Source organism: Cryptomeria japonica, chromosome 11 (genome assembly GCF_030272615.1).
Source record: "Cryptomeria japonica chromosome 11, Sugi_1.0, whole genome shotgun sequence".
NCBI lineage: Eukaryota > Viridiplantae > Streptophyta > Pinopsida > Cupressales > Cupressaceae > Cryptomeria > Cryptomeria japonica.
The window spans coordinates 707,637,092-707,649,501 of record NC_081415.1 but is presented as its reverse complement, the minus strand read 5'-3'; the positions used below and the strand labels follow the sequence as shown (position 1 = coordinate 707,649,501).

Sequence of the window (12,410 nt, the reverse complement as noted above, 5' to 3'; positions counted from 1 at the left end):
TCACATACTTAGGTGATATGATTCCTCATATCATGTGTTAGGTGATACTTCATGTCACGTGCTTAGGTGATGTGATTCTTTGTATTACGAGATTATGAGATTATGGTCATCATGAGAAATGTGATGCTATATACTAAATATGTTGTCATTCATTTATCTTCCCTAGCTAAGAGGGAGTGTTGAAACATGATAGCTTCGTTAAGATAAATGATTGAATGAGAGATAAATGAAGTCTCTCATTCAATCATCTATCTCATCGATGAATAATGATAGACTTCATTTATATATATCCTTTGTAATCTTCATTTAGATTTCTTGTAATTGCAAATACATTTCATGATCCATCTGCATATCCGATATGTATTTTCTCGAATGATTGAGCACATGATCATATTGATATACTTCTGCTTAATTACCATTCACGATCCTGAAGAGATCGTATTAGACTTGATCGGGTTATCGTGTATAATAACCATGCAACAATGTCGATACTCCTAACAGCCCGATGGGTATCGGGTTGGATAACAAAAGGTATTTAAGCACCGATTAGTATCGGGCATTATCTGTATTAAACCAATCGGTATTTGTTATGCGCTAACACTGATTCATATCGGTATGATCATATTTGTTATTAAGAGGCACGATCAAGTGTTACCTTGATCGGCCATGTCTAAAAGACATGTCCGATCAAGTTAACACTTGATCAAACAATATCATCATATATATGCCAATCGATGGATGAGTGATAAGACATCAAAATTTATTAATGTTCTATCACAACCACCTGCACAAAAGAAAGTATAATCAGCAATATTCATTGAAGCAATATATATACAATTAGAATTTAAAGACAAATAAATAACCCTTTGAGCATTTGAACATAGATTTGAGTACATTTACAAAGGATCATATTCTATCGTAAGGGCTTGATGCAAGAGCATCCTAGGCTTATGGCAATTGGCATCACCAAAAATAAAAGACTTTTTGTTTGCTTTGAATTTTTTGTTTTCAGTTTTTGTTGGCTTATCAACTTCACAAATGCATTTGAGTTGGCTTCACTCTTTTGGTTTTGGTGGCAAATTGTGGAAGCATAAGCCTAGCACGTAACTGGTTTACAGAATGCCTCACAAATCTTGTTGCAAGGGCTGCCACAATTCCACGATATGCACAAAATGGATTTTTTGAAAGGCTTTGGTTACTTTCAAGCAAATTAAAAGGAAGGAGTAAAGACACAACCTTTTTCCAGCTTTCCTTGCAGCTTATTATAGAAGTTTTGGAGCAGCATATAAACCTCCATCGAAGCACAATACAAAGGCTTTAGAAACTTTTGATTTAATACAAAGCCTTTTTTTTAATTAAAAGTTGCTTACAAACCTAGCAGACAACATTATGCATGAGCTATAACGGCAAAATCAAATTAGAAGAGGAGTTGCAAATTTATGATGATAAGGAGAAGGGCTTCGAACAAATGTTGCAGCTTACAAAGGCATTTGATAGATGTTAATTTCATTTGGAAACAGTTTGAATTGTATGCAGGGAAAAACATAAATCAAATGCTATCGAATAAAGCTGAAACTAAATGGAAATCAATTAAAACATTTATTAAATTAGAAAAACAAAGTCTTTGGCATCACTGTTCAACTTCCATCTTAGGCATGAATTGATGAAAGTGCAGATATTAAAATGTTTAATAAAGGGAATCTTAATAGAGAAAACTAGAAAAGAAATGCAAAATGCCAATTTTAGTATGGAACAGTAAACTTCTCATCACAGATTTTAAACAGCAGAAGGCACATAAAACCAAAGATGAAAAACTCTTACTCGACAAGAACTTTTTTGGCCCAAAAATTTTGAAAACTTGGGACTCTGCAAAAAATCAGAAATAAATAAGTTCGATGTCTATAATATGCCGACTTTGTATTTGTGAATTAAACAACTTATATACCCGCCACCCTTGAGACGAGCTGATTATAATGTAACTAATTCCTAATGAAGAGACGTCTTAATTAATATTATAGCCGACCCTTGGAGAAGTTGAGGTGGTTGAATGCCGAGCTGATTATAATGTAACTAATTCCTCATGAAGAGACGTGTTAATTAATATTATTGCCAACCCTTGGAGAAGTCAAGTTGGTTGAATGCACACATGATCGGGTATATATATAGATTGTCTCTCTCTCTCAAGGATCATCCAATCAATATACATCAAGTAGATCGAAGATTATATTCTTCTGTAGATTGTGTATCATCCTCCAACAGATCGTGTATTATCTTAAACATATTGTTGGCATTGTGTTGTCATTGATCTCAACTGGTATGGGATGTTGACCGGTAAGTAAGTATTGGAGACCGGTATGATATGTCAACCGGTGAGTGATATGTTGGCAGTGTGTTGTTGGGCAAGCAAGGTTGAGCTAACGGAGAAAGTGCAGGCAACCGGTATGCAGTTGGGGTGACAAACAACAAGATTCCTACCGGATGAAGAGGTTATCACAAGATGAAGATCTGACTGACAGTGTTTGGGCTGCTACAAGATATAAAGGTAGACAAAAGGGATGTTTACCGGGTTATGTGCTTGATTGTAGATGTATCTGCTCATTTTCAGCTAAGTCATATCAGTGCTATACCGGAAGAAGAGAAAGCAATGTATTGGCAACCAGTTCTGTAATGTCCCCGATTTAAGCCTTTTGGCTAAAAGTGGGTATAAGGAGAAATTAATTAAATTAATTTCTTATAAAGTCATTAAATAAATTAAAGATTAAAAAAGTGACTTTATATTTAATTAGTTTAATTAAAAAGTGACTTAAAGTAAAATATTAAATTATAAAGTCACTTAAATAATAATAATAATAAAGTGTACCTACCCTCTTCTAGAAAGAATCTCACGATAGGTTATGAAAATGATAAATAGAAGAGGGTGATGATGATGTTCATGCAGATTGGAGATTGATTTGCTTATGATGACATGACTGATGCATGGCATTGGTTGAATCTTTGAGGACGCAAACCTTTAGCAGATTAAGGAAGGGTTGGACGAAACCTTGGCTTCTTCTTGGGAGTGGGAAATACTTAGTTTTCCACATTGAGCATAAGGAGTTTTTACATCAGATTGTGATAGTTTTCAGACTACATACTAGTTAGAGTGATGCCACGATATTGCTCATAACTCTCTTTGTGCATCAATTTCACTAATAGAATGGATCACTCATCCTAGGAAAAGGCCATGATACCATTTCATACTTGAAGGAGGGGCATTTCAGATGTTATTTATTTATTATAAGTTTGGAGCAGTGAACAGTGTCGTCGCTACAGTGGCCGTGAACAGTACCGCTATAGTGGCCGTGAACAGTACTGCTACAGTATATGGGCATTTGTATTGAGGAGATAGGCAATTTACTTGGAGGTATTTTGGAGGTGATTAAAGGCGTTTTTGAGGATTATTCCAGGTCTCCCATGAGGGTCGATCAGACCTAGTGATTCCCATATTTTCATTCATCACTCTTTGTTAGTATATCAGCATTTTGTGGGTATTGGTGCATTGAATTTGTGTGGCCGAGACAATCATTTTTATCACACTATTGGAGCCGAAGTATGCTGGCTTTATTTTATTTTTGCATTTGCAACTTCAAGGATAGGGCAGCCTCTAGCAAGGGGGCGATTTTGTATCTAAAAGGCTCAAAAAATTCAAGTAAAAATATGTCTTCATTGGGACAACCTCCTCTTCAGTTTGGCATCTCTAAACCAGGTTCCCGAGCTTTCATTATTGTTGAAACCATTAATTTTTAAGGTACTAGTATTTAGAAAATTAGGGCAGCCATTAGAGTTTCAGTTATCCCTTGTTCTTGCATCAAAATAATTGTCATTGTTTATCTTAGGAAGTCTGAAATTAAAATCAGAAAATTAGTTCAGCACTATGTACTTCAAACTTAACAATTTTCTGAGACATGTATGACAACCATTTGACAAAATGTCAACTTCAGAATTGATGCATATTTGAGTTATTTTCCTTGATGGTTAGCTTGTTATATGTTTCCTAGATGCTTGCAATTGGTTTATGATAAAGTTTCAGATTGTATGTGACTTGTTTGATAATATTCCTTGAATCCAAAAACTTTCTTCACACCTTATATAAGCAAGGGATATACCAGTGGTATCAGAGCGGTTTCCTGCCATCGTGTTCGGGAGGTATAGAGGGAAGATGGATTTCGACAAATCCACTATTGATTTGGTAAGGAACTTGCAAGCTTTGATGAATGATCCAGAAACAAAATAGGGATTTCTAAGAAGGTTTGGGAAATCGAAAAGGGAGGAAATTTCTCAACCTACAAGTAATAATGGGAAAACATTCAGACAAGAGCATACTATGAGCAGGAATGAAATGAGAAGACAAGGTCTATGCTTCTCTTGTAGAGGTCCGTGGGAGCTGAATTACAGATGTATGGATGAAAGGATGGTCAAAGAAAATAAAGTTCATGTGTCTTCAACTGATGGGGAAATGTCTCAAAATAACAATGTAATAGTAGCCACTTCTACGATGCCAATTAATGATGATTCTTCCAAAGGAAGCAAAGAGGAGAAGGGTAAAACTCTGATTTTGGGCAGCAGTTGTTTACCTCCTCATTCTTATGAGATTGCTGCTCATATAAATGGGGGAACTTGTGAAGATGAGACATCAAGTGCTGGATTCCCAAGTGCTACTGTTGAGGATGGATATTCCAAGAGTGATGTACTTGTCAAGCTCGAAGAATATGACAGGTGTATTGATGACAACAGACACATTTCTTCACTTCATCATGAGAATGATGATACCTTGGGATCATCTCTAGATGGCACTCAAGAATTGGGTGTTAAAGATGAGTTTGGAGGGATGAATTCAAATCATGAGCATTCTGATATTTTATATCAGACTTCGGAAGATATGGAAGTTGACCCTCTTCTTAGTGGAGCAGCCACTAGTGAAGGAGACATTTTGCAATAGCATGATATCATCACCGATTTGTTTGAGGACAACAACATTATATTCCATGATATTCATGAGATTACAACCCTTAAACATGCAAGACTTTGTGAAGATGAGTCTACAAGTGTTGAGCACGAAGAAGAAGTGCTTGTGAAAGTTGAAGGCACGACACAAGTGCTGATTGCTATAACAGCATTGTTATAGCTCTTCATCCTCAAGGTAGTGCAGCTCATAATCATGGAGAAGACAATGACATAGAGTTCCCTCATGTTGGCATTCAAGTTTGGGAAGGCAGTCGTGAGACATGGGTTGCTGATATAATTAGTAAGAAGTATAATTTTGTGCATCATAGCATAGAAGACATTAAAAGGATTCAAAGCATGTGTGATGTGTGGTTAAGAAAAGCTAGGCAAGCTAAGTTGCTAGCTGTCCAAACAAGACAACACCTACAAAAGGTCAAGGAGCGCTACAACCATTTAGAACATGAGCATAGTGACCTTATGAGTTTAGTCACATATGAACTACTTTGGGGTATTGTTGTGACGTTTTCACACATCGCCCCATTGCAAATGGGGACCCATGTTTTTTGCTCGTTTTCGCTTTGCTTTTTAGGGTTTTGATTTGAATCCAGTCGGTTTTGGGAGCTTTTTGAATTTCCTTTTCTAGGATGCAAATTTTGAATGCAATGAATTTGCCAGAATGGTCTAATTTTCAATTGGAATGTTGATGCAGAGCTTAAATTTGTCTAAGTGTTGAAGATGAAATGTGAATTTTTGTCCAATTGAATATTTTTGACCAAATTTTGACTTTTTTGATATTTGATCCTGGGCATTGGAAATGATTTGTTTTCGCCTTGTGAAGTGATAAAATGTGTAAAATCATGATATTTTGGCCTGTAGGAGCAAAATCGCTCCTGTCCCTCAGTGAAGGACGGGAGCTCGTTTTCAAATATTTTACTATTCCTGCAGGGTCAAGATGAATTACGAATTGGAAGTGATGGAGAAAGGCGAGATCTTTCCATTGAATATAAATTGAAGATTTTCATGAGCACAGAAATGCCTCCAGGGGAAAAATCGCTCCTGTCCCTCAGTGAAGGACCGGAGTTACAAATCCAATTTTGCTTTGTCCTTGCAGGATTTTAACGTCTTGACGATGTGAAAAGGTCCAGAGAGGTGCATTTTATCAAATGAATATAACTTGAAGCGTCGCCCAGGGGATCACATAGGATAGCAAGTCCGGCCTGAGTGAGGTCCTGATCCTGAAATTTGGCTAAGTCTGGAATGCCCTGATCCTGAATTTGACTAAGTCTGGAAACTGAAAAAACCTCCAAAAACTAGATTTTGCAATATAACTCCTGGAGGTCTGAAACCACTCTCAAACATCCTGAAAGTATATATGGAATATAACTTAAAGTATAAGAAAGAAGAAACATAGAAGGAAATGTCACTTATACTTAAATGTTATATTCCATTAAAATTGTCCTGATTGAGAGTGCGAAAAGTCAAATTTCGCTCGTGTCCTTCTCCAAGGGTCCAGAGCGAAAAGCGCTCCTGTCCCTCTCCAAGGGACCAAGGCGAATCGCTCGTGTCCCTCACCAAGGGACCAGAGCGAAAATGATTAGTTGAGCCATTCCTGACCTTGTTCGGACGAATCGAGACATCAAAGGCATGGTGAAGGACGAAATGAGCATGATAGAGCATCCAGACTTGATCAAAACAATAAAATGCTTAAGTTCGCTCCTGTCCCTCAGGAAGGGACCAGAGCGATTTTTGTTATAGATGATTTTCTCGCCAAGTTACGACCGATTCCAAGGCATGGATGAATGGAAGGACGCATTATGAACCCGTTGAATATAAATCTGGAAGCTAGCAAAGTGAAGTGAAGCATACAAAGCCAAGATCGCTCCTGTCCCTCTCCAAGGGACCAGGGCGATATGATGATTATATTGCCGTCCCTCCAAGATCAGGACACTCCAAGGCGAAGAACAAGGTACCAAGGACGTTTCGAAGCATCTCCATCAAGCACAAAGTTACAAGGATCGCCACATTGAGGGATTTGCTCTAAAATATCCTAATTCGCTCCTGTCCCTCAGGAAGGGACCAGAGCGAAATTTCCATAAAGACCAAGATTTTGAAAGTTTAACAAGTATCAAGCCACCAAGAGGAATCAAGGGACGTCATTTCACGCATTGAAGGTAATGGCAAGTTGAAGAACGCAAGGACAAGCTTAAAAACTTGAAGTTCGCTCCTGTCCCTCAGGAAGGGACCAGAGCGATATTGATTATATTGGCCAAGTCTCTCAAAATTTACGTCAAGCCAAGGTTTTGCAAGATGGTAAAAGGTCTAAGGCGTCTTTTGAAGGTGATATACCAAAGTGTTGAACGTTAAAATGCTACCAATTTGCACAAAGAGCCTATATCGCTCCTGTCCTTTGGACAAGGACCAAAGCGATTTTTACTAAAACACTCATGTTCCGTCAAAACCAAGACAAGGCAAAGGTAGGCATGGTCAAGGACGTCCTTTGGAAGACAATGAATGAAGAACAAAGATCAAAAGTTTGCAAATTTGAGCCAGGACACTAGGATCGCTCCTGTCCCTCAGGAAGGGACCAGGGCGATATTACATCCAAAGGCACTCATTCACACATGCAAGTCAATCTAACTCAAAGGACCCAGCTAAAATGGCGATTTGGACGTAAGGATGAAGACCTTGGACGTAAAAATTGCAAGAATCATGACCAAATTGATGGATCGCTCCTGTCCCTCAGTCAGGGACCAGGGCGATGAGGTACGTATCTTCTCACTTTTTCATTTTGGCGCTTAAAACACATTTTTTAAATTTATTTAAATGCTAGAAAAAAATCGATATTTAATTAAAAGCATTTAAATAGCGCATGGTATGTATTTATTAATTATTTTTTTGCCTTTGTAAAAAATCGAAATTTATTAATTAAAAATAAAGGCATTTAATAATTAATTATTAATTTAATAAAAATCAAAAGGGAGCGCTTGGGTTTATTTTGTCAAGGTCGGCCTTTATTATTTATTTAAAAATCGTTTTAATTGCTATATTTTGCAAAAAGTCGGCCTAAGGTCAATATGAAGGTGAGCGCCTATAAAGGAAGGTGTTTATTTCATTTTCACATCATCATTTATCATCTCTCATATGCAACTTGGAGAAGGCAAAAGAGGAGCGAATTTCATACAAAGGAAGGGCGAAATTATCATTCAAGAAGAGGAGCGAATTCAATCAAAGGTGGTGCGAAACTACTATCCAAAGGAGAGGCGAACTTGAAGTTTCCATTTGAGCGAAGTTGCCTAGGACGTCAAAGACATATCAAAGATGGCGAAATTGCTAACTTGAAGAGGAAATCACGTCCAAGACTTGAAGGGTGGCGAAGTTGATAAGAGGAACGTTCTTTTGAAGATCACATCAAGACTATCGAATTTCAAATTTTGCCTAGGCGAATTCCTTTATTTTGCATTTTAGAGTTAAGCTCTCAAAGAGGTATGACGATATGGATTTATTGTTTTGATTTTGAACGTTGATCGTCATTTCCTTAATTTTGGATTTTGGAATTTTGTTTTGCCTTAGCTCAGTCATTTTTAGGAAATGATTAATAAAGGACTTATCATTAAGTTTCCTAAAAATTTGCTCTCTAATTTATATTGCAAAATCATGTTACTAATTTTGAAATGTTGTGTAGGCCTCAAATGGAGATCTCATCAAGGAAAATCAAGCCGGATCAAGGACGGTCTTCGCCAGAACGATCAAGCCAGGACATGGGCGACCCCTTTCAATCCAGCGTTCCAAGGCGAGGTACATCGTCATCCTGCACATCAAGGACAAAAGGAGTTAGGACAAGAGTTAATTAAAGATAGCCTCTCAACGACATCAAATTGAATATCTAGCAAGCTACAAGTGTCAGATGAGGTGGCATCCCAGTCATCACTCCTCCAGTCAGTGAAGTCCACCTCAACATGTCCAGATTCAATGTACTTAACTCATGGAAGGTGGCACAAACTTCGATGTACCTACCCCGGCTATCCATTGGTCGATTTTTCTAGAAGGGACATGTGTCCAAGCAATACAATTTTATCATTGGTCAAGCATTAAATGTTATGTAATGGTTGTAACAAACCCTAATTAGGGTTTTCATTGTAAAATCTTGGCCATTGATCTTGAATTGATCTAAGCCATCAAATTGTATTGTGGGCACTATATAAGCCCAGGCATTTCATTTTGTAAAGGTTAATTTTAGATGATTAGAGAGAGTTGTAAATAGTTGGAAGAGTTAGAATATAGTTGATAGAATAGCAATTAGAGTAGAATAGGAGGACAAGGCAAGAAATTGTTGCCATTGATTGTAAACAAACTCCATTTTCATTGAAGTAATGGTGAAATATGTCGTTTTTCTTGCAATTTGCATGGTTTCTTGTTGAGTCTTCAATCTTAGATGGTAGATGATTAAATGAATGGAGGGAATGTGATTGATTGATGGTGGAATTCGTACATCCATACTACTAGCAGTTTGTTGATTGCAAACTTGCCTTGTGTAGTCGACTGGAATCGTTCAGCTTAAGCTCAATTTCAATTTGTCGCCTCTTCATTGATATGCATCAACTTGGATGGTATCTATGCCTGCGGTGATGACTTGAACATCATAAAGCTTCCCTAGAAGATCACACTAGCCTTGTGTAGATGTTCCATTGATGTCAAAACAAGATCTAGTTAGAGTTTTGTCAAAGATCAATCATTGCTCCTACATTCTTAGTATTAGGATTAGATCCTCTCTTCGCCCTTATCCTTTTTCCATTTTTTCCAAGTCTAAGTTAGTAAGAGCCTGTGTCCAGCAAAGCAGATCGGAAGTTCAATCATCACATGTAAGTCCCCTTGTGATCCCAGCAAATCACATCATACCACTGGAGCTTGTCCACACGTGGAGACCCCACTAAAAGAACCTTGGAGTCCATCTAACTGATCCTTTTTGCAGATCTTCAGCAGTTAGAGACTATTTTCTCAAGAGAGGATAAGATGCCTGTCGGTATTTTATTCTGTGTATGATTGTGTACAAAATACACGTCAACAGGTATTAAGGAAGACACCTACCTTACAAATTTGAAGCGCGCATCTATTTCTTATGATATGGCAGCTATTTATTTGCTGATTGGTGATTTAATCTTCCTTGATTCTGCATGGGTTAGTGGTTGTCTTGTTTGATTTTCTAAAGCACTTTCAGATTTGGCATGGTCTACATCAGCTATTCAATGGCACGAATGTGTGCGGGAATATACCTATTTGATGTGGAATGAGTATGAGATGGATTCCTTTGATTTAGAATGGTACGTTGACATCTATCACATCATTCATGTTGCTGATCTGAATTATCTAAGCAATGTTGGGTTGTCGTTTGTGTTATTTCATTGGCATGTGGAAGTTCATTTCCACATTTCCTTGATGGTCAGCCTTCATGGATGGGTGATTCATGGTTATTTGAGGAGTCATTTCATCTTCATCACATATGGTAGGATTGATGGATTGGTTTGGGATCTGGGTATTGCCAGGGATGAGGCTTGCACTCCTGTGGCACATGATGAGGTGTTTGAAATAATTCAACAGATATAGTTGGTGTTATAGGAGCTTTGGTATTTTGACAGCGACATTACACGGTTTTTCATTTGGGATCCAAGTGGTGTTATTCTACAGGATGTTTGGTTGAGTAGCAGTGATTGCTTGGGGACAAGCAATTTCAGGAGGGGCGGATTGTAATGTCCCCAATTTTAGCCTTTTGGCTAAAAGGAGGTATAAGGATAAATTAATTAAATTAATTTCTTATAAAGTCATTAAATAAATTAAAAATTAAAAAAGTGACTTAAAGTAAAATATTAAATTATAAAGTCACTTAATTAATAATAATAATAAAGTGTACCTACCCTCTTCTAGAAGGAATCTCATGATAGGTTATGAAAAGGATAAATAGAAGAGCATGATGATGATGTTCAGGCAGATTGGAGATTGATTTGGTTATGATGACATGACTGATGCGTGGCATTGGTTGAATCTCTGAGGATGCAAACCTTCAGCAAATTGAGGAAGGGCTGGATGAAACCTTAGCTTCTTCTTGGGAGTGGGAAATACTCAGTTTTTCACATTGAGCATAAGGAGTTTTTACATCAGATTGTGATAGTTTTCAGACTGCATACTAGTTAGAGTGATGCCACGATATTGCTCATAACTCTCTCTTTATGCATCGATTTCACTAATAGAATGGATTGCTCATCCTAGGAAAAGGCCATGATACCATTTCATACTTGAATGGGGGGCATTTCAGATGTTATTTATTTATTATAAGTCTGCAGCAATGAACATTGTCATCGCTACAGTGGTCGTGAACAATACCGCTACAGTATATGGGCATTTGTATTGAGGAGATAGGCAATTTACTTGGAGGTATTTTGGAGGTGATTAAAGGCATTTTTGAGGATTATTCCAAGTCTGCCATGAGGGTCGATCAGACCTAGTGATTCCCATATTTTCATTCATCACTCTTTGCTAGTGGATCAGAATTTTGTGGGTATTGGTGCATTGAATTTGTGTGGTCGAGACAATCATTTTTATCACACTATTGAAGCCGAAGTCTATTGGCTTTATTTTATTTTTGCATCTGCAACTTCAAGGATAGGGCAGCCTCTAGCAAGGGGGCGATTTTGTATCTAGAAGGCTTAGAAAATTCAAATAAAAATCAGTCTTCATTGGGACAGCCTCCTCTTCAGTTCGACATCTCTAAACCAGGTTCCTGAGCTTTCATTATTGTTGAAACTATTAATTTTTAAGGTACTAGTATTTAGAAAATTAGGGCAGCCATTAGAGTTCCAGTTACCCCTTGTTCTTGCATCAAAATAATTGTCACAGTGTATATTAGGAAGTCTGAAATTAAAATCAGAAAATTTAGTTACAGCAGTGTGTACTTCAGACTTAACTATTTTCTGAGACATGTATGACAACCATTTGACAAAATGTCAACTTCAAAATTGATGCATATTTGAGTTATTTTCCTTGATGGTTAGCTTGTTTTATGTTTCCTTGATGCTTGCAATTAGTTTATGATAAAGTTTCAGACTGTGTGACTTGTTTGACAATATTCCTTGAATCCAAAAACTTTCTTCACACCTTATATAAGCAAGGGATATTATAGGTTCCTATCAGATGATGGTCAGCAAGTGACAAAGATCCATTTCCACCGGTAAGTGGTAATACTGAGCTTATCTCCCAACTTGCATAGAATGCATTATACCCTTGTGATAAGACAATCAGAGAAGTTAAAGGCAGGTGGTTGAACGTACACACCGGATGAACCAAGTGAAACATAATGATGCCTCAGGCATGTGAAACTAGAGATGTGCACCGGATCAACAAGAGTAGGCATGATGAGCCACCAGAACAAAAGAGGA

At 37.5% G+C, this 12,410-nt stretch overlaps 1 protein-coding gene across 4 annotated transcripts in view; it reads right to left on the bottom strand.

Moving 5' to 3' along the window:
- The window catches only part of LOC131061350 (probable sodium/metabolite cotransporter BASS4, chloroplastic), a 133,526-nt gene that overhangs the window by 48,348 nt on the left and 72,768 nt on the right, over positions 1 to 12,410 (bottom strand). For 3 of the 4 annotated variants that reach the window (XM_057994996.2, XM_059213847.1, XM_059213848.1), the window contains one exon: positions 1,822 to 1,866. The exons of the other annotated variant lie outside the window; for it this stretch is intronic. In XM_057994996.2, coding sequence (XP_057850979.2) covers positions 1,822 to 1,866 — 45 coding nt within the window. The remainder of the gene's footprint in view (positions 1 to 1,821; positions 1,867 to 12,410) is intronic. 4 annotated transcript variants of the gene reach the window in all.